General features: G+C 43.9%; 2 protein-coding genes across 4 annotated transcripts in view; one reads left to right on the top strand and one right to left on the bottom strand.

The window, feature by feature from the left end:
* Nucleotides 1-539: 539 nt before the first annotated feature.
* On the bottom strand, nucleotides 540-23,141 carry pih1d1 (PIH1 domain containing 1). Of its 3 annotated transcripts, none has more exons than XM_072588794.1 (11): nucleotides 22,909-23,141; nucleotides 16,935-17,084; nucleotides 16,283-16,349; nucleotides 13,785-13,970; nucleotides 12,267-12,328; nucleotides 9,797-9,878; nucleotides 6,817-6,913; nucleotides 5,490-5,540; nucleotides 4,034-4,124; nucleotides 1,754-1,897; nucleotides 540-1,292 (listed from the first exon to the last, which is right to left on the bottom strand). In XM_072588794.1, the coding sequence occupies exons 2-11, from the start codon at nucleotides 17,010-17,012 to the stop codon at nucleotides 1,257-1,259; spliced, it is 894 nt and encodes a 297-aa protein (XP_072444895.1). In that variant the 5' UTR covers nucleotides 17,013-17,084; nucleotides 22,909-23,141; the 3' UTR covers nucleotides 540-1,256. The 3 variants fall into 3 exon arrangements, with proteins under 3 accessions (XP_072444895.1, XP_072444896.1, XP_072444894.1); XM_072588795.1 differs by lacking the exon at nucleotides 22,909-23,141 and adding an exon at nucleotides 21,020-21,724; XM_072588793.1 differs by lacking the exon at nucleotides 22,909-23,141 and having other exon boundaries at nucleotides 16,935-21,006.
* A 93-nt stretch (nucleotides 23,142-23,234) lies between these two features.
* Nucleotides 23,235-27,432, top strand: part of aldh16a1 (aldehyde dehydrogenase 16 family, member A1) — a 65,413-nt gene continuing 61,215 nt past the window's right edge. Inside the window, exon 1 of the mRNA XM_072588792.1 lies at nucleotides 23,235-23,358. Within this exon, the coding sequence (XP_072444893.1) occupies nucleotides 23,263-23,358 (96 nt within the window). The 5' untranslated portion in view covers nucleotides 23,235-23,262. The remainder of the gene's footprint in view (nucleotides 23,359-27,432) is intronic.

The following is a 27,432-nucleotide window of genomic DNA, read 5'->3' as shown; positions in this document are numbered from 1 at the left end:
TGACTCTATGCATCATTTAGAAAACAATTTTACTGACATCAAATAAATGCAGGGCAGAAGTAAAACCTGATAGAATGATGGGCAACCAACAACTTGCTGCATTTGAAAAGGCCTTAAGGAACTGCCTCACAATTTCACTCCTGTATTAGAACAATTTCATGAATTGTCAATTCAAAGCAGGTCCTGAAATGTTATTTCTCAGCTGTGAAATGGGCATTAATAACCAGATGAAAAATGTGAATGCTTTAAATCCAAAATAATAACATAAAACATAGCTCTGTTAGTGTCCATGGAGCTTAGGTTTTAATGGGACTTTCAGGCTGGACCTAAGGGTCTGTTTCTGTGCTGTATGATTCCGACTCGATGAATCTGGCAGAGGGTGGTTCTCAAGCTCTTTCTTCCTCCGATCGGCTGTTTGCAATAAAAAAAACTGGCATCCACGCTTGTAATCATTACCCAGTGTATGTTGCTGCAAAGAATACCAGAATGGGGGAGGAGGACAGTGTTGCTGCGATGGACACCAATATCAAACAGCTTGACAACTTTCAGCATTAAGTTTTATTCATATGCAGAGTGGCGACTTAGAGATGCAGTAGCATCTAGATGATATAACTGAATGTTATGGGTCTACCTAAACTCCACAGGCTCCAGTGGTTTAAGGTGCAGCTCACCATCTCCTTCTCAAGGGCAATTAGGGATGGCCATAAACATTGGCCAACCCCTTAATGAATATTAAAGATGTAATTTAGAGGGTTCCAGAATTCAAAACCTGCCATGACAATTCAATAAGAACCTGGAATAAAAAAGCTATTGAGAGTAACCGAAAGTAAAGGGAGGGAACATGTCATCCTTATTTACAATGGCCTCTCCGACTCCAAATCCACTGTGGCTAATCTCTTAACTGCACTCTGAACTGGGTAAGCTGCTCAGGTGAACTCCGGACTGTGGTTCACCAACACTTCAAGGATAATGAGCAATGAATAGATGCTGCCCCTGACAGTGACACGGTCAGCCTGTGAACAAATATCAAAAAAACCTTTGGGTGAGATACCAGACAGTATTGAATTTCAATTGTTTTTCAGCTCCATTCACATGGATGAGAAAGTGAAAAGCAAATTCATAGTGAATGCCACGTTGCTGTCACGTAAAGTGACATCACAAATATGCAGTGCTGACCACATGCATGCTGGGAATGCACAGTGGCTCCTCTTATCCAGTTTCTGCGAGTAATGATCATCTTGGAAGCAACTGTGGTCTTATGCTGGCTGCACCGGCATCGTTATAGTCAGAACCTGCCAGGAAACAATGCAGAAACTGATTTTTCTCAGATTTTGGAAAATACACTGGCTTCCTTCTGATGGCAGCTTTTTATCCACACGTATTCTGCCACCTTTCGCACAAACCTCTTTTGCCGCATTATCAAACAAACGCCTCCTGTTTGAATTTCACAGCTCATCTGCACTTGTACACATACAGCACTGGATAAAGAGGGACAATTCGCTTTGGTCTGATATGATATGGTAGGGTTACCTTTGCGCTAGCATTGGTACTTGTACAATAAACATAAGGTAAAACCAAACAATTCTAACCATACTTAGTTCTGAACACTAATTGCCAATGTCATCTTGTGTATGTGTACATTGTTTAAAAAACAAAAATATTTTCACAATAGCTTTTAGGTTTCTCATGCCGGTCACAGACTATGGGTATCAGAATGAGCGATGAACTGCCTGAACGTTTAATTTATCCTTACCCTGGTTTTCCTGTTGAACTGAGAGCCACTTTTCTCCTGAACAATGTTAAATGGGATGTAAATATCTAAGTGATAAAGGTCTGGCCGTGCCCACAACACAATCCGGTCTTCTCCGAGGTCGAGCAGTAATGATCCCGCTGACTCCTGTGGCAGACAGGAAACAGAATCTGTAATCCAAGAATCGAACTGCGTAACAGGAGGCTACTCGGCCCATCAAGTCTGCATCTGCTCTATCAGAACAGTCTTCCTTATCGTGCAAGTTTGCAACTCTTTTCCCACATTCGGCAATAATCCCCTAACCTACCTGCAAATTTATTCAATTCCCCTTGGAAAAATTGCTATTGAATCTGTTTCCATCATCGTAACAGACAGCTCATTCCAAATCTGAACCATTTTTTAACCTGATAAAGTTTTGTACTTGCCTCCTCTTTGCTTCTTTTGCCAATTATCGGAAATCTGGGCCCTTTGGTTAACTTTCCTTCCATCACTGGAAACAGTTAGTATCTGACTCCTTTATAACTTGGAAAGCCTGCTAACAATACCTTCCTTCTCTACCATTTTCTGTCAGAATACCTGCAGTATTGTTCACTACTGGTCAGGCATGGAGGCAGGTGTTGAATCTACCCCAACTGGAAAAGGGATCAAAAACCCTGTTGTTTGGCACTGATCTGATTCACACCTCCACCCAAGGAGTCAGAGTTGCTGTGGGAAAAATACAGAGTCTAGAGCCAAGGATAGTGATGGGGGAAGATTACAATCTCTTTCCCTCACATAACTCACCAGGAAACTCTCCTGTTTTTAACCTACCTGCCACTTGCAGGTGTTGGAAGAATTGGCAAGTTGATACTCTCCCTGCTTTGCTGCATTGTGATCACACCTGCCTTGACCCATCAAGTCCTGGAGTGAAACTTGAACCTGGAGCATCACCTGAACCTAGAGCTTCTGGCTCAGAGATAGGGACACTACCCACTACCACAAATGAGCTTATGGATATACTGGCATGTACTATCTATACGATTCACTACAGAAATGCATCAAATATCCTTAGACAGCATTGTTAAAACCCATAACTCCTTCTATCTAGCAGGACAAAAGCAAGAGATACATCAGAATACCAGCACCTACAAGATCCTTTCCAAGCCATTCACCATCCTGATTTCACTGTTGCTGAGTCAAAATTCTGGAATTCCCCAATGGCTTTGTGGGATAACCAACAGAATGTGGACTGCAGTCATTAAAGAAGTCAGCTCACCACGACCATTTTAAGGACAATTAGGGATGGTCAATAAATGCTTACCCAGCCAGTGATGTCCATGTCCCAGACATGAATTAAAAATTGGGTTCAAGTTCTGCCCTGAAGAGATAAGCTTCTTATACTGAACGATGGTTTCATGCGCATCAATGACCTCCAATCATTTAGAGGGTCTTTTGTCACATGGAAGCCTAAACCATTAGTATAGGCAAACATCTGAGAGTGGAGGGTACCAGAAACAAGCCAATGCTGTCTCCACCGGGCATTCACATTCACTCTTATTAGCAGGGGTAATGGGGATTACAAAAGAACCTAACTGAACTCAGAAAGGCTGACCGGAACGGAAACTAATTTTATTTGAACCATGACACCTCTGACAAAACAATACTCCCTGAGCACTCCACTGGAGCGAGAGCTTTGATCAATTCCAGCCCTGGAACCTATAGCTTCTGACATAGAGATAAGACAAAGTAAAAGAGAAGTAAACATGAACAACAATCAAACACAAGCATTCCTGCTTCCTTAGCAGAATTTCGGCGCAGCATGGTGACTCAGTGGTTAGCAATGCTGCCTCACAGCGCCAGGGACCCGGATTCAATTTCTGCCTTGGTTAACTGTCTGTTTGGAGTTTGCACATTCTCCCTGTGTCTGTGTGGGTTTCCTCCAGGTGCTCTGGTTTCCTCCCACAATCCAAAGATGTGCAGGTTAGGTAAATTGGCCATACTAAATCGCCCAAAGTGTTAGGTGCATTAGTCAGGGGTAAATATAGGTTAGGGAATGGGTCCGGGTGGGTTACATTTCGGAGGGTCAGTGTGGACTTGTTGGGCTGAAAGGCCTGTTTCCATATTGTAGGGAATCTAATCTAATACTTTGGTGCCACACTGGATGTACATTTCACTGTCAGTCATGGGTTAAGAATTGGTCTGCATTTTTTTGTAACTTTATCCTCAAAATCCTAAATCATGGCCCTCAAGAACCACCCACCGTCCTCTCCAAAATGCAGCTGTATGGGAATTAAAAATACTAACCACTTTTGGTAAGGAGATTTCTGCTACCAGGAAGCTGGGGTGCTCATCTGCAGGCTCGGCCACGATTGTGTATTCTGGCTCCACACAGGTACTGTCAGAGCAGAGAAAAAGACAACATTAACAACTCCAGCAATCTACACTCTTGGTACACAGTCCTATTGTTCTGCCTGAATAAATAAACCAGCTGGCCAAGTCCCTCACATGAACACAGATTGTGGCTCTGGCAATCAGCAATTGGTATTATTCTATTAATTAGAAGTCTTGGGGTAAAACCATAAGAAATAGGAACAGGTAATGACCATCTCCAATAAGCGACAATCTAAACATTCCCCTTTGACATTCAATGATATTACTAGCCTCACAATCAGCATCCCTGGGGCAACCATTGATCAGAAACTAAACTGGACTTGTCACATATACATAGTGGCTACAAAGAGCAGGTCAGAGACTAAGAATGCTGCGGTGAGTAACCCACCTCCCGACTCCCCAAAATCTCCATACCAACTCAGGAGTGTGATGGAATACTCCCCACTTGACTGCAGCTCCAACCACACTGGAGAAGCTCGACACCAGTAAGGACAAAGTCATGCACTTGATCGGCTTCACATCCAGAGTCATTCCCTTCCTCCACCACCACTCAGTAGCAGCAGCGCGCACTGCAGAAATTCACCAAAAGTCCTCAGAAAGTATCTTCCATGACCAAACCCATAGTGGGACGGCATGGTGGCTGAGTGGTTAGTGCCAGGTATCCAGGTTCGATTCCATCCTCGGGCGACTGTCTGCATAGACTTCACACGTTCTCCCTGTGACTGCATGCTTTTCCTACAGGTTCCTTCCACAGTCCAAAGGTGTGCAGGCTAGGAGGATTAGCCATGGGAAATGCAGGGTTACATGGATGGAGCAGGGGTGCAAGTCTAGCTGGGATGTTCTTTGGAGGGGAGGGTCAGTGTGGATTAGATGGGCTGAATAGCCTACTTCCACACTGTAGGGATTCTATGATTCTATGACCACTTCCACCTAGAACAAAAGGGCAGCAGATACATGGGAACACCACCCCCTGGAAGTTCCTCTCCAAGCCACTCACTATCCTGCCTTGGAAATGCATTACCATCCCTTCAGTGCTACTGGGTCAAAATCCTGGAATTCCCTCATTGTGAGTGAACCAACAGCATGTAAGCTGCAGTGGTTCAATAAGGCAACTTTCTACCACCTATTCAAGGAAATCTAGGCAGGCGATAAATGCTGGGCTCAGCCAGTGACATGATCTTCCCAGGAGTGAATAAAAACAACACAGGAGTATGTTATTTATCCCTCAAAACTGCTCTGCCATTCAATAGGACTATGGATGATCTGAAATTCCTCATGCCCACCTTCTTGCCCTTTTCCCCGTGTCTCTCGATTCCTCTCATTAGTCAGTCACTTTCTCCAAATCTGAATTCAGATGAAGAAATCTTACCTTGCTATTTCTGATACAAGGGGTTCAGTGCAGGTTCCTGGAGATGAAGTGCTGCCAAAATAAAATTAGGGTTTAGTTTTGGTCAGGATTTGACCTTACAGTTTCCACTAGTTAGAATCATTACACTTGTGGAATTTAGAAAAAGCAAAAAGATCCTTCAGCTATCTGCCCCCTGTATAACAAGATCCAAGACAACGTAACGTACTCCATACAGACCCCATCCAACATTGTAAACACTGCAGAGTGACAGCAATGGGTATCATCTACAAGATGTACTCCAATAACTTCCCAAGGTTTATTCGACAGCACCGTCCAGCACGGCCTCTACTGCTTAGGTCAAGGGCAGATAACTCACGAGAACCTCACTGCTCGCTACAAGCTCTGCTCCATTGTCCTGAATTGGAATAATATCATAGTTTCTTCACAGTCACTGGACCAACATCCTGAAACTCCTTTCAGAACAGCACTGAGCAAACAAATGGTTTCCTTGTCAGTGTTGTTCGCGTCTCAACAGTGAAAACATAATTTAAAGTAGTAACAACAGTCTTCAGAGCCCCAGCAGTAGCCGTGGTTATTTCTCTTAGCACTGCAGGACTGTGCGGGAGAAAACTGATTGAATCGGTACCTTCGAAGAGGCAAGGTGTGTTGAATGGACGGCTGTTGGTGGTGTATTCAGACTAGGAGCAGGAGTGCCATTCCACGCTTACAGTCTCTCCTGCTCCTTGATAAGATCATGAGTGATCCAATTGGAGCCTCAACTCTGCTTGCCCATTGACACCCACCCCCGAAATTGACACCACTGGTAGTCAGAAATCTAAGCCTGTCTATCTCTGCCTTCAACACATCCAATGGCCCAGTCTCTGGGGAAGAGAATTCCACTGCCAATGACCTCTGAAAAAATGTTTCCCCTCTTCCCCATCTTAAATTGGAAAAAAAAATACTTTTAAATAATGTCTTTTCGTTCTTTTTGCTTCTACAAGGAGAAATCTTCTTTCAGTGGCTATTTGGTCAAGTCCCTCAGTATCTCCCAAGTTCCATTAAGATAATAATAGAAGGGGCGTGGGGAAAAAGCAGGAGATTGGTGTGAAGTGTGCATGCTTGATTCCGAATGCTAAGATTCTGAAGATTACTTCTTTTAAACCCTTTGGGGGGAGGGGGTGAGTGGGTGAGGGGGTGAGTGGGTTGTTGGCAGGACTTGCTCAGTCTTTCCTTGAAAGATAACTCCTTCATAAAACAATATCACACCCTGCCATCAGTGTGGTAGGCAGGTCTCCTTTGAAATGTTGCACAAGGTGCTCTATAAAGGCAAGTTCTTCAGTCACTTTACCTGGATTCCAGTTCCTGGATAACAGGTTTCGATTTTGTTCTGATGTTTTGTTCCGTTACAGATCCCAGAAATTTCCTGTTCTTCAGCATCCGCCATTCTAGCAACAAAATTGTTAACAATTTCAGCTGCAAACACTAGTCTTTCGTCTCTCGAATCAGAACTCAGACACAATGAGAGCCTCTGTTCTGTACTGGACATCTCATCAGACCTGTATTAGGCTATTCAGGTAAGCCCTGGCGTCCTCCATGACCTACTCAGTTGGTAGCAAGCCCATCGGCATCTGTTCAACAATTTCCTAATAAAAATAGTGATACACTCAACAAACATGGAGTGCTAGTTCTTGTCCTTTACCAATCCTGCTCATGTACCTAAACCCACTAGATAATATTAGGATCCTTACAACCTGCAACTAAATTGGAGAAAGTTTGCACAGGTCAGGCCTTTGCCCTTTGGCATTTAGGAGAATGAGAGGTGATCTTATTGAAATTCTTGAGGAGATGTGACAGGGTGAATTCTGAGAGGTGTTTCCCCTTGGAGAGGGACTAGAACTTGGAGGTAGTTTAAGAACAAAGGGGCCTCACTTTTAAGATGAAGGAGAGAACTTTTTTTTTCCCTGGAGGGTTATTAGTCTATGGAACAATCCTTCCCAGCAGAAGAGATATGCTGTTGCTCTGCCTAGTATTTATTCCTAAGTCAGCACCACAACTACAATTATCTACTCATTACAGAGAAACCTCGATTATCCGAATATCAATTATCCGAACTTTGGATTATCCAAAGGAAATCTCGAGGTCCCAATAGAAACATTACATCAAAGAGGTGTTACCAACACAGATTGCATCTTTTGTTTACAATAATTAAAAATGAACTCAGCTTACTGAAATGCTGTTGAGAACAGTGCTGGACATCAATGGGAGCCCAGGCACTGTCTCCAAATGACTGACCGCCCACGCTTTCTCTCTCTCCTCATACTTCCCCTGGAGTTCTACACAGGGGCGTACCCTAAACCCCCCCTTCCCCACATAATCTCTCCAACATTGTCCTGTACAAGGCAAAGGTGGAACTTGTCAAAACATTCCAGTAAAAAGTTGTGCGTGTGCGTGTGCGCGCGCTATTTTGAGACTCACCCTCCCAAAGGCAGCAGCAGTCTTACCGTTGGTATCCAGTCCGGCTGCCCTGGAGAGGGGGGGGGTGGGCAGGGAGCTCATGGGGACGGGGGCATATTGGGGTGGGGGGAGTGGTGGCAGCTGGGTCAAACGGGGGTGGGCGGGGGCATGGATATGGGGGGCAGATAGTGGGTGGGGACAAATGGGGGCGGTGTTGGATAGGGTGGGGAGGCATGTGCTGTGTGCTGCTGCCTAGTCTCCTGAACGGGGAGCGGACTTGGCAAATGCTTGCTGTGTCAATTCCATTGAGCTGATTGGGGTGGTGGCAGGCTTCACCAATGCTGCAGGTCCATAACACACAAGTGTGTGTCTGCTCAGAAACAAACCCTGACACAGAGAGAGGGAGCAAGGAAATTTCAGAAAATTCCTAGCCCCAGAGGAGAGGCATTGAATCAATTAACCAAGTAATCAATTACCGGAATGAAATAGTGCCCACCCATCTCGTTCGGATATTCCAGGTTCCTCTGTATATCATTGCTGTTCACATGTTGACTGGTGCGTTTCCCATATTATGGCAGTGACTATATTTCAGGAGTATCTCACTGGCAACAAGGCACATTGAGACATCCTCTAGTTGTGAAAGGTGGTATATAAGCGTGAGATCTCTCACACGTTCATTCAGCCCTGTGCTAACCCTGGTAAAGCCCATCATCTAGTGAGTAACTGCAGAATGATGCCAGAAATCAGCCCAATTCCTACCTGTTATAAAAAAGGTAGGTGGAAACCAAGTATGGTGGGGGGAACATAAACACCAGCACAGATTTTTAAAATTTGTTCATAGGATGAGGGCTTCACTGGCTAGGCCAGCATTTATCACCCATAACGGTCAACCACATTGCTGGGTGTCTGGAGTCACATGTAGGCCACATAAGGACAGCAGCTTCCTTCCCAAAAGGACAACAGCGAACCTGATGAGTTTTTACGACAATGGATTCATTGTTAGATGCGTAATGCCAGAATTTCATTGAATTCAAATTCCACCATCTGCCGTGGCAGGATTTGAACCTGGGTCCCCACATCATTACCTAGGTCTCTGGACTAACAGTCCAGTGATACTACCACTAGGCTGTAGTCTCCCTGCAGTTAAGCCGAATGAAACAAACACAGAATGCTGAAGGAACTAAGCCTGGTAGCATCTGTAGAGAGAAATAGAGTTAATGTCGAGAGCCTGGTATGACTCTGCTTCAGAAGAAAGAAGAGGAGCCACACCAGACTTGAAAAAATGAATTATTTCTCTCTCCACAGATGTTGTCAGACCTGCTGAGTTTTTCCAGCATTTTCTGTATTTGTTTGATTTCCACCATCCACACCATTTCACTTTTATCTCAGCAAGGCCAAGTGGTTTGATTCTCAGCTGCAGATACTTCAGTGGTTGCACAAGGTGTTATATAAATGCAAGTCTTTCATTTCTTTCTTTAGCCAGATAAGACAAGGTAGCCAGCCCACTGACACAGAACACTGGCAATCTCCCATCTGGTGACTGGTAAATGGGAGAAACAAACCTCTTTCACACTTCCAGAAACAACAGTCAGAAAAAGTATTGGGCAGCTGACTCTCTCTGTCACCCACCAGCACCGGAGTGTAACAACCTCGGCAGGCTTCCTGGAAGGAGACTCAACACTGAAGGAAATTTTGACGGAATGTTGGGTTGGTCACCTGGGGAGTAGCTCATTCTGCTCAAGTACCTTATCATTGTTGGACCCAAGCATCAGCAACTGTAGCTGAGTATTTGAAAGATCTGCTCAAACTTTGGAAGGAGGCGGGATCTAAGTTTAGATGCAAGCATCAAACAGAGCGAATATTCAGGTAGTTACCTCGGGAAAGTTCCAAATTGTATTTGTTTTCCAGCCCCTCAAAGCCGATAGTAAGGAAGAATTCCATGAAGAGCTTGTTGTTCTGTGTCGAGAAAGTAAACACTTGGAATGAAATTACATAATCATTTTGAAAGGAAAGACGACTTGCATTCACTTAGTACCTTTCATCATTTCTGGGACATCCCAGAGTCCTTTCCAACCAATGCAGTGCTTTTGAAATAGACTTACTGCTGCCAACTAGGTAAAGTGACAGCCAAATGTATATACAGTAAGGTTCCATAAACAACAACTTTGTGATGACCACTAATGGACAGAGAAAAACAGAGTTTTAAATCATTAACTCTGCTGTTCTCTCCATGATGCTGTCAGATCTGCGGAGTTTCCACAACACAGTTTTTAATTTCAAACTTCCAGTATCCACAGGATTATACTTTCATATGGACGTGACCTGCTTTTACAAGGGTAAATATTAGTCAGGACACCCGGAAGAACTTGCCTGCTCTTCTCCAAAATTGTGGCAATTGCTTATTAAATGCCCTCATGGGGCAGGTAAGAATTTAATATCCGATCTGAAATCAATAGTAATTGATTTGCAAATGAAGATGATCAACGGAACTCACTAGGTCTAAAACAAGTTGGGACATGCAGAGAATGTGAAAGGCACTATGTAAATGCAAGTTTCTTTGACTTTTCACAATTCAAATAGTTAAGGGTAAACAAATCCCTGAATCAAACACTTCCTAAAGGAACACATATATGGCAGGAGAATAGTAAGCAACCAGACACAGTGCTCCACCGAGACTAGAGCCGAGGTCACGGCACTGGTGAAACAGGCTGGAAACTGACTGTAAAGACTATCAATGGTGCTCAAGTATCTCACTGCTATTTTACACCTGTCCTAAAATTATTGGTGAATCCCTCTGGTGTTGCTACAGTTGTACGACCTCAATAGATGCAATGTATTGTTCTGCTTTCAAGGCGCATTTGTATTCAAGAAGATCCACCCACCAATGCCACAAGTACTAAATAGTCACACATTCACAGTGTTAGAAGTTAACCTAAGGTTAATGGACCTTTGCATTTAGAGAACATTTGTAAATTTGTGTCAGTAAAATATAACCATGCTATTTCTTTATGCTTTTGATACTTGGTGCAAATGTAACTTATACTCTGAAAACTGGTATGCAGAGAAGCTTCGATGTATACACATGTGCACACACATGGATCACCATATATTATTCATCACTCTTGGTAACTCTGCCTTCAACTCCAGAGACCCCATCTCAGGAATCCCCTCCATAAACCTCTCCTACCCCTATTGCTCCATTAAGATTCTCCCTAAAATGTACCTCTTTGATAAAGCTTTGGTCAACTAACATTATATCACCTCATGTGTCTCATTTTAATTTTTGCTCTGCAACTCCCAACTCTGCAGCTCAGGGCTAAACCTACACCAAGTCCTGTTCACTTATCACCCATGTTCATTAAACTACAGTGCCTCCTGGTTGAAACCCTCCATTTGAGAGTTTAACTTTATTTCTATGGCCCTGCCTCTGCCCATCTCAGTCCCTTGTTCCAGCCTTACACAATAAACCTCCAAGATATCAGGTTCCTCTAGCTATTGCCTCTTGCTAATCTTCAGCTTCAATCACTCTAAGCTTTGCCACCATTCTTCTGCCTGCTGCAGAGTTAGCTTCTGGAATCGGTTCCCCAAGTCCCTTCTCCACTCTTCTTTACAATGCTTGTTAGAATCGCCTTCTCTGATTGAACCTTCTGCTCATCTGTTTCATATCTCTTTCTTTAACCAGGTATCAAATATTGTTTGACATCATTCCTGCAAAGTACCTAACATTTTATAACATAAAAAGCTGCAACATAAATGCAGGTAGCTATTGGTGATATCGTTCACCATACCCTCTTAAAACAAAAGCACGTGTGAAAGATATATCAGAATGTAGGCAACATAGGACCACATACACTGCTCAATCTGAGTAACTTCTGAGATAGTTGTGATGGGAAACTTCAGAGGGCATTACAAGTCAGCTGTAAAAATGTGGATTGGATTCACAAGACTGGGTGGCAAATTTCCTTCCCTAAAGGGCATTAATGTGCCAGTCATATTTCAAGGACAAGCCATCAACCTCATTGCTATTTATTTTAATGCCAAGCCTGACAAAATATCCAGGCTGAACTAGGGAATCCGGGATTATGGAGGTGGACAAGGAATAACTGGGAAATTGGAGTTGAGGGCACAGCCAATCAGCCATGAACCTGTTGAATCGCAGAGCAAGCCTGAAAGGCTGAATCGCCAATTCCTCCTCCTTTTTCTTATTATCTCCAGAATCCAGATGTCACAAAAATAGATTTGCCAGATGCCACAAAGTGCAGACATCACATTTTCTGGCTTAGTGCTATAACCATGACACCAATTACATGGTGAGATCTATCAATACAAACCATAAGGCTGTACCTGAATTTTGTTGTAAAATTTTGAATTGATGACTATGTCATATGCAGTGCATCCATTACCACCTGTGAGAACAAGACAATTCTAATCATTCACAATCCAGCATTGTTCCCCCCCCTCACAATTAATCTCTTTCTCACTCATAACAGTGCCTTCCAGTACCTTCCCTAAGAGGACTTACTGTGAATTTGAGAGAGAAGGCCAGGAATCACTACCCAAGCTCAGTTTTGTTCTCACTAGACATTTACAGTAAATGTATGAGGGGTCTGGACAGAACAAAGAGATAAATTATTCCCATTAGTATAAGACCCGAGAACCAGATCAGTGACATGAGGAAACAATCATATGGAGTGAGTGGTAACTGAAAGCAGACTCACTTGTCACTTTTAAAAGGGAATTGATTCTTTATCTGGTGGCAAGGGGAACACGCAAGGAAGTGGAACCAACCATGTTGCTTTTGCAGAGACTCAGTAGGACATGGCCCCCTTCTGTGCTGTAGATGTTCTGTAGTTAGCACAAACCAAGACCCAAACGTCTTCAGCCACTTTGTCTACGATGCTCCCTCCTCATAAGGTCTGAGGATATTTGCTGATAATTGCACAATTTTCAGCTACATTTTGTCTCTTCAGGTATTGAAGCAATCTGTATCCACATGCAAAATACTGGACAACATTTAGGCTTGCTCTGACAAGTAACTTTATGCCATACAATGACCATCTCCAACATGAGAGAATCTAACCATCACCCCTTGACATTCAATAGCTTTATTGTTGCTGAAATCCACACTATCTACAGTCTGGGGGTTACGGCTGACAAGTAATTAAAATGGATTAGTCAAACAAATACAGTGGCTACAAGAACAGGTCAGAGGTTGGGAATTTTGCATAGGATTGTTTACTTCCTAAATCTGTAAAGGCTGCCTACTATATGCAAGGCACAAGTTATGCGGGTGATGGAATATCTAATCTTGGCTGGTTGAGTAGCAGGGGTTCCAGCTCCAAAATCACTATTCAGAATAAAACAGCCCACTTGGTTGGCATCCCATTCACCACTTACACATTCACTGCTAACAATTGCAAGGTGGCAGCAGAATGTACCAGCTACAAGATGAATTGTAGCAATTCCCCAATACCCCTTCAAAGTACCACACAAATCCGTAATATCTACTATCTAGAAGGACAAGTGCAGCCGATGCCTGGGAACACAACGACCTGAAAGCTCGACTCCAAGCCACTCACCATCTTGACTTGGAACTATATCACGCTTAGTAACTGTCACTGGGTCAACGTTCTACCCAATAGAACTGTGCAGGGCATAACAATCTTTGTGGTTGGTTGTTGCTCCTATATCTGAGGTTCAACCTCTCAAGGGTAATTTGGGATTATTTTAGGCTGCCCCAGCGACCCCACAACCTGTAGGCTCCAGAACACAAGCATCCACCACACTCCTCCCACCCCAGCCAGCAGACAGGGAAGAATTTAATTCAGGCCTTCCTTTTTTTTCCATTACACAAACACGTACTGTTGTCAATTTCAGCGTGTGGTTCACCGAGGCTCATGGGAATTCTGTATCCGGAAGGATCATCGGATTCCAGCAGGGAGACCAAGCCCTCCTCAGAGAGGTCTGGCGGAGGTGGAATCTGATCAGACTTGCAAACGTTAATGAAAACCTTTTCGTTGGTCTTCGTCTTTGTCTTCACACAGAAGCCTGTGAAAAAGGTGATTTTTGTTTGCAAATGATTTGGCATTATAATGACAAGAAACAGTAAAGTTCTATTCTTTGCAGACACAGAGAACATGCACAGACATTGCATCTGTTTCTACTCAATTAAACAATTGACTGCCATTTGCTGGTTCATTTCTTGGGGGAATCTATTGACCAGAGTCAATTGGCCTGGGTTAAATTTGAACAAAGCTTGGCAGTTAATTGTCAGTCATCTAACTGGTGCATTCGCCATGGAAACTCAGAATTCCCTACAGTGTGGAAGCAGGCCATTTGGCCATTGCACCAACCCTCCAAACAGCATCTCACCCAGACCCAGACCCAAACCTCTCCCCTAACCCTGTAATCCTGCACTCCACCTGGCTAATACACCTAGCCTACACATTCCTGGACACAATGAAGCAATTTGGAGTTGCCAATCCACCTAACCTGCATATCTTTGGACTGTGGGAGGAAACTGGAGTACCCAGAGGAAATCCATGCAGATATAGGGAGAATGTGCAAACTCCACACAGACAGTCGCCCGAGGCTGGAATCGAAACCAGGTCCCTGGTGCTGAGAGACGTGCAACTCCTCTTCCAATCAAATTTTACTTGCAAACCAATCAGAATTTCATCCCTTGGTCGTAAGCTCAAGTCCCACTTCAAGGATCCAAACAGAAAATCTCGGGTGGCACTCCCAAGGCTGTACCATGCTGACAGACACCATTCTTTTGGTTTGGGTTTCAAATGGAGGTCCTATCTGTGTTCTTAGGTAGCTTCAAAAGAGTCCATGATATTACTTTAATAAACGACAAAGGAGATCTCCTCTGTGTCTTGTCTATTGTTTATCCACTGACAAATTTAACTAAATAGAAACAACCTAAGAATTCCCAGATTGTTGTTTGTGGGAACTTACTGTGAGTAAACTGGTTGCTGCATTTCCACAGTACAACAGTAACTACACTTCAAGAAGTTTTTCATTGATTGTAAAGTGTTTTGGGACAGCCCGAGATATGGAAGGGTGTTACATAAATGCAAGTGTTACTTTCGTTCAACTAGAGGGACTATAACACAGCACGGACAATTGACTTCAGGAGAAGAAAGGACAAAACTAGAGGAGGTAGATGCAAGAATGACACATGTACACACAAGGCATCTCACAGAAAGACAATTGCCTACATAGCTTTTACTTTTATTCATTTACCCCAATGTGGGTGTCACTGGCTAAGGCAGCATTCATTACCCATTCCTAATTGCCCAGAAGCAGCTAAGACCCATCGCTGTGGTTTGGGAGTCACATGCAGGCAAAATCAAGTAAGGATGGCATCTTTTATCCTAAAGGACATTACTGAACTGGATGAGTCTTTCTAACAATCGGCAATGGTTTCAAGGTCATCACTGGACTCAACTTTAGATATTTATGGAATTCAAAATTCACCATCACCTTCCCCAGAGCAATTAGATATTGCTAATACTTGCTGGCTTAGCCAGTGAATCTCACATCGCAAAGGCTGATTACTGGGATATTATTTGTCTCGAATACATCCTATAAACACAAATAATAGTCTTTATGGAACAAAACACAGCAGTAACATACATTGGTAGTTCTGTAAATTATTCACGAATACAGTAATGGTACAAAGAGATTGAAACGTAGAAGACATGACAGGTCATTAGCAGACACAGACTGGAGGGCAAAGTGCAGACAGACTGCAAAACAATTACACTTCTGTTGACTTCTGCCAACAAAGAGCATATTGCAGCTTGTAAGGTAAAATGAATCTCTATGTAAAGTGTGTCTGGAATCTACGTACAGCATGTTTTTCTCCCCCTCCGACCTTCTCATTATCACACATTAATACTTTGTAACATTTCAACGATGTCTTATTCCAACTGCTTGTTTTTACTTTCACTTCTTGAAATAAGAATTTGCAACTCAGACACAAAATGGATTTCAAATTGAGAACCAGCTAATCACTTCTGGAAAGAGGACCAGTGTAAAGGAGAGAGACAAGATAAAGGACATTGTGCTAGAAAACTCAGCAAGTCTGCTGGGACCTGTGGAGAGAGAAACAAACTTAATATTTCAAATCAAATATGATGCTCCTTCAGAACAGTTCTAAAAACAGGTGCCACGTTTCACTTGAAACGCTAACTCTTTCTTTCTCTACCAAAACCATGCTTTTCCAGCACTTTTGCTTTCTATTTTAGGTTTCCAGTATCCACAGGGTTTTGCTTTTACTGAAGGGGACAGTGCTGCTTGGTATTTTTGTGGATTGTCACAGGGGGTGGAAAATGGAAGATGAGAGAGCCTACCTGGTTGTGGTCTGATCTGCTTGGATTCCTGTGCCATTGGAAGTTGATTCTGCATCTCCTTTGCAGCCTGAGGGGAAAGAAGAAAGCCGTAATATTCAAGGTCATACAGCATGGATACAGACCCTTTGATCCAACTCATCCATGCTGACCAGATTTCCGAAACTAAACTAGTCCCATTGACTGTGTTTGTCCCATATCCCTTTAAACCCTTCCTATTCATCGACTGTCCAAATGTCTTTTAAATGCTGTAATTGCGCCCGCTTCCATCACTTCCTTCCATATACGCACTGTCCTCTGTATGAAAACGTTGCCCCTCAGGTTCATTTTAAATCATCCTTTTTCACCTTTCTATGCAGTTAACTAAACACGTGTATAAAATCATCCTAGTAGTTGTACAAGCCCCCAGCAAGTAGGTAGTACATAACATCTCCCCACAACTTCCTATTCCTCCAGTAAACAGTCCCTCCCATCCCCCTAAACCCAGCACCCAACTCCCCCCAAACCCATTCCCAGTCCAGCTTCCACCTGACTGGACGGTGTGTGCGAGCTTCCAAAACACCCGAGAACAGGATGATTCACATCACTAGTCCCAATATTCATACTGAGAGCACTGAGTTTCAACGAGGATACAAGGTGAGTTAGGAAAGCCTACCTGCAGTAGAAGCTGCTCATACAGTGCCTCTTCATTGTTCATCTCAGTCGAGAGCAGGCTTCCATCTGTTGTTGTCATGATTCAATTTGCTGAGAATGCCAGGTATGCTCTCAACAATGGCCAAAGAAGTGACCAACAAGGTCGACAGGACTGAAAATTTATTTTCCATGTAAACATAGAAGTAGAACAGGAGAAAGTGAGGACTGCAGATGCTGGAGATCAGAGTCAAAAGGTCATAGAGATGTACAGCATGGAAACAGACCCTTCTGTCCACCTGTCCATGCTGACCAGATATCCCAACCCAATCTAGTCCCACCTGCCAGGCCCCGGCCCATTTCCCTCCAAACCCTTCCTATTCATATACCCATCCAGGTGCCTTTTAAATGTTGCAATTGTACCAGCCTCCACCACTTCCTCTGGCAGCTTCTATACATGTACCATCCTCTGAGTGAAAACGTTGCCCCTTAGGTCTCTTTTATATCTTTCCCCTCTCACCCTAAACCTACGCCCTCTAGTTCTGGACTCCCCGCCCCAGGGAAGAGACTTTGTCTATTTATCCTATCCATGCCCATCGTGTTTTTATAAACCTCCATAAGGTCACCCCTCAGCCTCCAACACTCCAGGGAAAACAGCCCCAGCCTGTTTAGCCTCTCCCTATAGCTCAAATCCTCCAACCCTGGCAACATCCTTGTAAATCTTTTCTGAACCCTTTCAAGTTTCACAACATCTTTTTGATAGGAAGGAGACCAGAATTGCATGCAATATTCCAAAAGTGGCCCAACCAAAGTCAATGGTCCTGTACAGCCGCAGCATGACCTCCCGTTTCCTGTACTCAATTCTCTGACCAATAAAGGAAAGCATACCAAACGCCTTCTTCACTATCCTATCTACCTGTGACTCAATTTTCAAGGAGCTATGAACCTCCATTCCAAGGTCTCTTTGTTCAGCAACATTCCCTAGGACCTTACCATGAAGTGTACAAGTCCTGCTAAGATTTGCTTTCCCAAAATGCAGAACCTCGCATTTATCTAAATTAAACTCCATTTGCCACTTCTCAGCCCATCTGATCAAGATCCTGTTGTAATCTGAGGTAACCTTCTTCGCTGTCCACTACACCTCCAATTTTGGTGTCATCTGCAAACTTACTAACTGTACCTCTCAAGGTCACATCCAAATCAATTATACATCTGAACAGGTTGATTAAAAATCTCTGTAAGTTCTGACTGGTGACATTTTGGTACTGCGTTAGTGTCTCCACCTCTGAGCCAGGAGACGCGGGTCCAAGTCCCACTCTGCCAGAGGTGTATAATAACATCTCCAAACAAGTTGCTTGAAATATATCTAAAAGTTATAATTGGGGGAGATGGTGCCATCATGGTAATGTCTCAAGCTTGTGATCTAAAATCATGGTTGAATGCTCTGGACTATGGCAGGTGGTGAAACTTAAATTCAATAAAAACCTAGAAGTATGCACTATCTTCATGTTAATTATATCCTCCATCGTGTTCATGTGGTACTACCGCTGTGCTTAATGGGGTAGAATCAGACTAGATCTAGCAAGTCAGAATTCGGCATGCATGATGTGCAATGTGCCATCAGCAGCATCAGAATTATATTCAATCACAATATGTAACCTAAAATGGCTTCGCAAATCCTGTACTCCACCTTTACCATCAAGCCAGAGTACCAATCCTGATTCATTGAGAAGTGCAGGAGAGCCCCCCAGGAGCAGCATCTCGCATACAGTCAGTTCTTCGATAATGCAATGGTTGTATTCTTGTGCAACCCCTCACTATAGAAAAACCGTGCTGTAGAAACAGTATTTAAAGTGTTGGCACTGTAATCATGTTACAGCCAACCTACATTTAAGTTTAAAACAACTATAATTCGTCAATTGTCTTACAGCGAAACATGCATTATACAGAATGACCTAAAGTGTGGTGATGGAAAAGCACAGCACGTCAGGAGGAGCAGGAGAGCAGAATTCCTGATGAACGGCTGATGCCCAAAACATTGACTCTCCTGCTCCTTGCATGCTGCCTGACCTGCTGTGCTTTTTCAGCACCACACTTTTTGACTCTGATAAAAACAGAACAACCTGATAAAATTTTAGTTCACCTTTCGTTTGACATTACTTTTCTTTTGACGTTGTTTTTGTTTCCTATTGTGCATAAATAACGTTAAGGGTGCTGCATGAGGAATGCAACAATGACAAAATGACTCCTGTCTTATAGATTATTCCTGATCTAACATCTAGCTGCTAAAGCTGATCTTTAGTTTAAATTTTAAATCCTAAAAGTTTGACCTTAAAACTTTCATCCCAGTTCACAAATCTTCTCAAGGCCTCATCCCTCCCAACTCTTTTACAATCTCCTCCAGCTACAAAAATTGTTAATATTCCAAACAGCCCCAACTTCACCTGTTTCATCATTGGCAGCCATTTCCTCACTTTTTTGGATTATAATCTCTGGGAGTGCCTCCCTCAACCACTATCTTCCCTTTTGGAGTTCTTTAAATCCTACTCCAAGAGTTCACCTTTCCCAAGATCTTCCAAAGGGATTGCGTGCTAAATTTTGTTTTATGAGGTTCCTGTGAAGCAGCATGGGATAATATATTACATTTAAGGAGCTATACAATTATAAGTTTTATTGTTTTTTCTGATCTACTCTTGTAAGGTCTTAGCTCAAGTACAATCTGGAAGTAAGTATTTTAAAGAAGTACAATTAATTCATTTAGCTCAGATCACTTTCCCAGATAATCATTCCAGATTAATCTGTTTTTCAGTTCACTCAGAGCATCCATGTTGCTGTGGTAACAAACACTTTTTAAACCTTTATGTTGCAATCTTGAGTTATAGATAACAATGCTGGAGGCTCCAATGTTCTTTTCATCATCATGTGGCTGACTAGGAATCTGTTCAACTCTTACCACTTGCTATTGGCACCTTGGCAAAATTTGCAAATTGATGATGAACTTGTTTGACTGCATTATGATCACCAACTCCTGGTGTGTGAATCAACCCAGAGCTTGTAGCTCAGAGGTAGAGACACTGCCATGAGACCTCCAGCACAGAATTAGTAGTTGCTTATAAATCCCCTCATTTAGAGAAATAGGCCTCTCAATCTAGCAAGGATTAACAGAAAATAGTAGCGCAGGTGCTTTTCATTTAACGCGTATATTGTTGTATAAGGTAATGGTTCTGAAGAGTTTCATGTGCATGTTATACTGTCGCCATCCATTTTATTGATGTCATACACAGTGTGGGTAGAGACAAGGAGTTCTACTCTAGCTTTCAGAGGGAACTGATGTAACTGTATCGCCTCCTCAAGGTCCTTGTAATTATACCCGACCAAATGTTGCTGTAATCTTAATCTGTGTTATCTGTGGGGGAGATCCAGGCAGAGATTGCCTGCAGGTAACATAAACCTGCTAATAATTCCCTATTTATCCTGACAGATCCAGAGGTACTACGCCATCCACTGGCACCTGTCGGTCATTGAGGTAAAAAACACATTAGCAGGCCAACCTTGTGAGGAGGCGGGCTCCACACTCTGTCCCCACAAACAATCTTTCCCCTCCCCCGAGACACAACACCAATCTCTGATGGAGAGTTGCCTAGACTTGACATGTTAGTTAGCTCTTGCTCCATGGATGCTGCCTGACCTGCTGTAATTTCCAGCATATTTTGTTTTCAGTACAGATTCCAGCATCTGCAATAACTTGTATCAAGTATCAAGTATTCTTATTGCCGTCATGTCCTAAACATTGCTATCTAAGAACAGTGCCTCTTCTGTACAAAGTCAACAGCAGCATATCCTCAACCAATCAGGAGATAGTCCAAAGACAAAGGAGTATTGGTGGCAGCAAACGAGCCTTAACCAGTTCCACCAAGGAGTATACAATGTTAAGTGTCTCTCTGATAATCTTCTTACTGTATGAGAAATATCATTACAATTCTAATTAAGCAACTTAGAAATGAAAGGAATGCTTTCTATACTGTTTGGAATTGCTCAACCTCTGTCCCTTCTTCTTAAGTAAGTCCATTGGAGTAGGATAGCTGGGGCAGGGGGAGGAGAATGGCCCACCTTAGTTTATTCTTTACCAGAAGAATCTTGCAATCCATCACCACATGAATGGTTCTGAAACAATTCTACGAGCACCGTTATCATTACTCAGACAGGTGTTGGTTGACAATCTTTGCTTTGAGTTTCCCAGCAGGCTTTAAATGTTGTCTTTATCACTTATATCATGTGATACTCAGTCATACAGCATGGAAACAGAACCTTCAGACCAACTCATCTATGCAGACCAGATTTCCCAAACTAGATTCATCCCATCTGCCTGCATTTACCCCATATTGCTTTAAACATGTCCTATTCATGTACTTGTTCTAAAATGTCTTTTAAATACTGTAATTGTGCCCGCCTCTACCACTTTGTCTGGCAGTTCATTCCATATACGCATGATCCTCTGTATGAAAACGTTGTATCTCAAGGTCCTTTTTAAATTTTCCCTTTCACCTTAAAATTATAGCATTTCTTCGCAGTTAGTTGTACACTAGCATAGAAAAGTTTTATAAGCCTCCAGCAAGCAGGCAGGACACACTCTGTCCCCACAAACAATCTTTCCCCTTCACCCTGAGACACAACACCAATCTCTGATGGAGAGTTGCCTAGACTTGACATGTTAGTTTGCTCTTGCTCCATGGATGCTGCCTGACCTGCTGTAATTTCCAGCATATTTTGTTTTCAGTACAGATTCCAGCATCTGCAATAACTTGTTCTATACCCAGCACCCAATCCCCATCCCCAGCATCCAACTTCCCCATCCTCCTGGTCCCCAATACCCACACAACACCCTCCCCCACGATCCCCATCAACCAACCTCCGCCCTCCCCCACGATCCCCATCAACCAACCTCCGCCCTCCCCCACGATTCCCATCAACCAACCTCCACCCCCCCACCTACGACCTCCATCACCGACACTTCACCCTCCCCATGATCCCCATTAATCAACCTCCACCCCCTCCACCCACGGTCCCCATCACCCAACCTCCACCCACTCCACAATCCCCATCAACCAACCTCCACCACTCCCACGATCCCCATCAACCAACCTCCACCCCCCCACGATCCCCATCAACCAACCTCCACCCCCCCACGATCCCCATCAACCAACCTCCACCCCCCCATGATCCCCATCACCCAACCTCCACCATCCCCACGAACCCTATCAACCAACCTCCACCCCCCCACGATCCCCATCAACCAACCTCCACCCCCCCACGATCCCCATCAACCAACCTCCACCCCCCCATGATCCCCATCACCCAACCTCCACCATCCCCACGATCCCCATCAACCAACCTCCACCCCCCCATGATCCCCATCAACCAACCTCCACCCCCCCATGATCCCCATCAACCAACCTCCACCCCCCCATGATCCCCATCACCCAACCTCCACCATCCCCACGATCCCCATCAACCAACCTCCACCCCCCCATGATCCCCATCAACCAACCTCCACCCCCCCATGATCCCCATCAACCAACCTCCACCCCCCCACGATCCCCATCAACCAACCTCCACCCCCCCACGATCCCCATCAACCAACCTCCACCCACTCCATCACCCACGATCCCCATCAACCAACCTCCACCCCCCCACGATCCCCATCAACCAACCTCCACCCACTCCATCACCCACGATCCCCATCACCCAACCTCCACCATCCCCACGAACCCTATCAACCTACCTCCGCCCCCCCCACCCACCCCCCACGATCCCCATCAACCTCCCCCCCTCCCAGTATCCCCGTCACTCAAATTCCTCACCTCCCCACGATCCCCAACAACCAACCTTCACCCTCCCCAGGATCCCCCTCACCCAGCCTCCATCCCCCCTTCCAGGATCCCCAACAACCACCCTCCCCCATCCCCCGAACCCAAGCCCCCCCCCATTCCATGACCCACCTGCTGAAGCTCCGATCCGTTGCTATGCGCAACCTCCCAAGCCGCCCCGCGACTAACACACACCCTGAACAAAAGGGCCGGGGCCGAGAATAAAACAAATAAAGGTCGGGTCACACTCCGCCTCCCCCCGCGAGCTACTCGTGAGGAAAACATAATCTTTGGGGAAAACAATAAAAGAAGGTCTGAAGGAATGAAAATGGAAATTAACGATCTTGGGCTCGAGGATTGGAAGGGGAACCCTGGTCAGGGTGCGCTTTGACCTTCTCCCGGCGGAAGGGGCCGGTGATGGAGGGCGGTGCCGTTGACCTGCTTCCGGCGGAAGTTCCCCGGGGGGGAAGGCAGCGGGAGGGTGTCATGGCAGCAGGCGCCGCGAGCGAGAAGCTGAGTGTCGCTGAGATTTTCAGCACCATGAGCTATGGACCGGCCCCCGAGACCCCCAAGAACGCCCAGGTACGAGACCGGGGGGGACCTGGCCTCCTGTCGGCTTTGTTGTCGCAAATTCTGGTGAACTTTGCCCGTTCAAAGGGGGGGGTGGGGGTGGGAACGGCCGTCATGTGCCGGGCGCCTGTCAAATTCAAAACTCTTCTCCTCCAAAGGCGGCAAAGCGTTCGCAGACCCCGCTCTGCCAATGCGCTGTTGGCTCTCCCTTTGTTGTGAGTGTCGTTGGTTTTGCCGCAAAACGATGGCAGCCTGGTCCAGTTGAAGTGAATGGAAGGGTCTGACTGCCCTTGTGGAGAAATGGGCAAAGGTTTAAAAAACAAAATCACTCAGCACCAGGTTATAGTCCAGCGGGTTTATTTGGAAATACAAGCCTTTCAGAGCGCTGCTCCTTCGGCCGGCAGGTAGCTAGCGGGGCAGGATCATAGGGCACAGTGTTTATTGTAACTGAGAGAAAGTGAGCGCTGGAGATCAGAGTCGAAAAGTGTGGGGCTGGAAAAGCATAGGCCAGGCAGCATCTGAGGGGCAGAAGTGTCGACGTTTGGGGCTTTCTGTCCTACCAGCTACCTGACGAAGCAGTACTCCGAAAGGCTTGTACTTCCAAATAAGACTGTTGGACTATGACCTGGTGTTGTGATTTTTAACTTTGTAGGGAAAGACTTTGTGCGGCATCTTTTCCAACCCCTGGGGGCATCCTAAAACCCTTCTCTAGCAACAACGTATGGTCACTGTTGTAATTTTGTATTTGCGGCAGCTCGTTGAGCACAGTAAAAGCTTCCTGCCAACAGCAATGTGATAATGAATATAATCTGTTTTCTGTGATGTGGGTCGATTGACAAATATTTGATCAGGACGTTAATCAAACTCTCTTGTCCAGCGTCTCAGAAATAGTGCTGTGAGATGCCTTGAGTTCACCTGAGGAGGAGAATGGGGTCTTGGTTTAATGTCTCATCTGAAAGGTCGCCCCTCTGATAACACAATGCTCCCTAATTGTAGTGTCTCCCAAGGCACCTGTGTTCTGGTACAGGAGTATTGCATGAGTGATAACACTCTTGTCTCCAAGACAGAAATTATCAACTGAACAATGACCCACCAAGAAATTTAAGTTCCTTTAATTCTGGCCTCTTCTATATTGTTAGATCTATCTGCCATGTTGTTCATGTCTTTACATGCAAAGGTGCTGACCTCTACTTTTAGTTTTCTAAGCCATCTCTGTGTAATTGGATGTTGGGCATTGACATTTCAGAAGCTTCATAAATACTTGTAGTTGTAATGCTGTTGACTAACTAGGGAAGTATTCTGTGAGCACATTTTGTATTAACAAGGTGCAATGTTAGACAATCTTTGAAAATACCTTTTTGACAATTCACTCATGATTAAAAAGAATCAGTTTGAAAGGATGGTGAAAACTCAACTAGTTTATCATTTACACTCTTGAATTCTATTTTTCAGTATTACTGTATCCATTGAAGTTAAGTTAATTTTGGATCCATATACATTCCCAGAGTTGATCTGAATGAAGCCGAGCATAGTATGCACTCTGCCTTGACTTATCAGCCTTTGGTTGTATAACTGGTTAATAAATCACAAGACTGAGAGAACTAAGATTACTTGCTACTCTAGGTAGTTAATTTGCGTGCTCAGTGGAATTTTCATCATACTAGAGTTATACAAGTATGTGGAAGCATTTCATAGGGATGAAGTGATGAGTTTTGTTTCAGAGACTATTTGCTGAGTCTATTCAGCTGGAACCCTGACCTGCTCCTCAAGGAATAGGAGATTGTGAGTACATGAGGTAGATATGGAAGTGTTACAGTTCAATCAGGGAGTCTATAGGAGTGCTTTTTACACACATACTTTGACCAGAGAGGATTGGTTAGCTCGGTTGGCTGGATAGCTGGTTTTCAGTATAGTGATGCCAACAGTGTGGATTCATTTTGTGTTCTAGCTGAGGTACCTTTTCAACTTCTCCCCTCGCTGGAGGTGTGTTCACCCTCAGATTAAATCACCACCAATTATCTTTTTCTAATGAGAGCGTCGCCCTATGGTCCTGAAGCACTATGGTGATTATCAAGTCTGCACTACCATTCAGTGGCTGACTTGACCTCAGCTTCACTTTCCAGCCTTTTCCCCTTGGTTTCCTGACACATTTTAATCAGTCAGTCTCAGCCTCAACAACGTTCTGTGCTAAAGAATTCCATACATGCAACACCCTCAGAGAAAAAAAATCCTCCTCATCTCTGTTGTAAATGGGTGACTCTGGATGCATATTTCCCCATTGGTTTCCCTTTTCATATAGTCTCAACCAATCTCTCCTCATCTACTCTGTCAAAGATCTCAATAATCTTCGATGTTTCAATAAAGTGACCTCTCATTCCTCTAAACTCCAGTAAGTTTGAACCCATTTCTCATCAGAAGAAAATCCCTCTGTACCTTCTCTGGACTGTCTCCAGTTCCAGTCTAAAATGTGCTCCAAACGTAGTCTGACAACTGCGAGATTGTATTGTTCCATTTCCTTTAAAATAAAGATCAACACTTCCCTAGTGCTTGTGTAACTTGATGCTAGCTTTGATTCATGCACAAAGTCCCTAAGTGTCTATGTATTACAGCTTTCTGCAGTTGTTCCCTATTTAAGTAATCTTCCTGTCAGTGATTAACCACACCACATGATATTGCATTCTTTCAAGTTCTTGCCCACCTACTTAACTTGTCTGGAACCCTCTGTAGACTGTGTCAAGCTCACTATTTGCCTTCCCAGCTGATGTATCCCTGTACGCGGTTTGCCTGTGGCACAGATCACCTTGAGATCATTACCTTGGAGATCCTGCAATTTTAGTTTAGCTCTTGACTGTACAAAATATTTCAGCAGAATCTCCTTTCTAGTCCTATAAATGTCAAATATACCAATGTAGGCAATGACAAGTAGGCCCTTGCCGTCTGTCTCAAAGTTCCTCTCCAGATCCTGGTGTCCGTAATCATGGCACCAGGCAGATAACAGCCTTTGAAACTGGTGCTCATTTCTGTAAAAGAATGATACCTACCCTAATTATGCTGCCCCTTCACAATTGATACATCACTGCTGACTCTGTCTCCCTATGGTGTTCAGCAGCTGATCTACTATCTGAATCTTATATTATTTAAATTATTAATTTCATAACACTTGTAACCCTGCTCTTTATGGCTGAAGAATTCCCACTGTTTACGTTTTAGTGTAATCTTTTCCTTATTTAATGCAGCGGGATCAATCTTTAAGAAAAAGAGGAAAAAATGATACGTACTAAACACATTTCTTACTCTTAAACTGGAACTATTTGTCAACCATCAGCTTTGTTTAGGCAAAACTAAGCATCTCTTCTTTTTGTTCAAATATTCTTCTTGAGACACTGAACTCCGGAATTCTATTGTAAGTTGCACTAAGTTGGCCACTATGCATCCAATATATCCAATGCAAAGGACATATCTGAGTTAGTTCATAAGGATCCTATTTCAGCCAGTTCTTAATGAGGCTTCTTTTTCAATGTACTCCTTGAAAATTAACCCACTCAAAGCTCCAAGTCATGAAATTTTAAACAGATTTCATTTTATGCCAACTACAAATTACAATCAAAATAAAGTAAATTAGGGGTTTGCACAAATGAAAGATTTAGACACTTTCTTACCTAGCAAGTGCACACACTCAGTTCAAAGTTTTGTACTCACGCCAACTGGCAGACCTAGAATCTCTTTCTCATTATTGATGTGTACTTGGAGGATTTGCAGGATTGAAATTTAACTTGTTTCACCATGTTTCTCGATTCTTGGGGTGGAACTCAAATGCTGAGCTTCTGCTTCAGAGGCAGGGATGCTGATCACTGTGCCACAAGAACTCCAAATGCAAACTATATATAAAAGAGTAAAATAAACATTGTTTCCTCTCCCGATTTGTAATTATTCACTGATGCTCAGTTTGGGTTCTCTTAGGACTACTTGATCTCTGACCTTATTATAGCATGGACCAAAGAACTGAACTTCTGAGGTGATGATGACTGCCCTTGTCAACAAAGTGGGTGTAGTATCAAGAAGTCCAAGCAAAACTGGAACCAATGA

The sequence above is a fragment of the Chiloscyllium punctatum genome, chromosome 18 (assembly GCF_047496795.1).
Source record: "Chiloscyllium punctatum isolate Juve2018m chromosome 18, sChiPun1.3, whole genome shotgun sequence".
Classification (NCBI taxonomy): Eukaryota; Metazoa; Chordata; class Chondrichthyes; order Orectolobiformes; family Hemiscylliidae; genus Chiloscyllium; species Chiloscyllium punctatum.
Note: the sequence above shows the minus strand (reverse complement) of the source record. Positions and strands in the feature narration are given on the sequence as shown.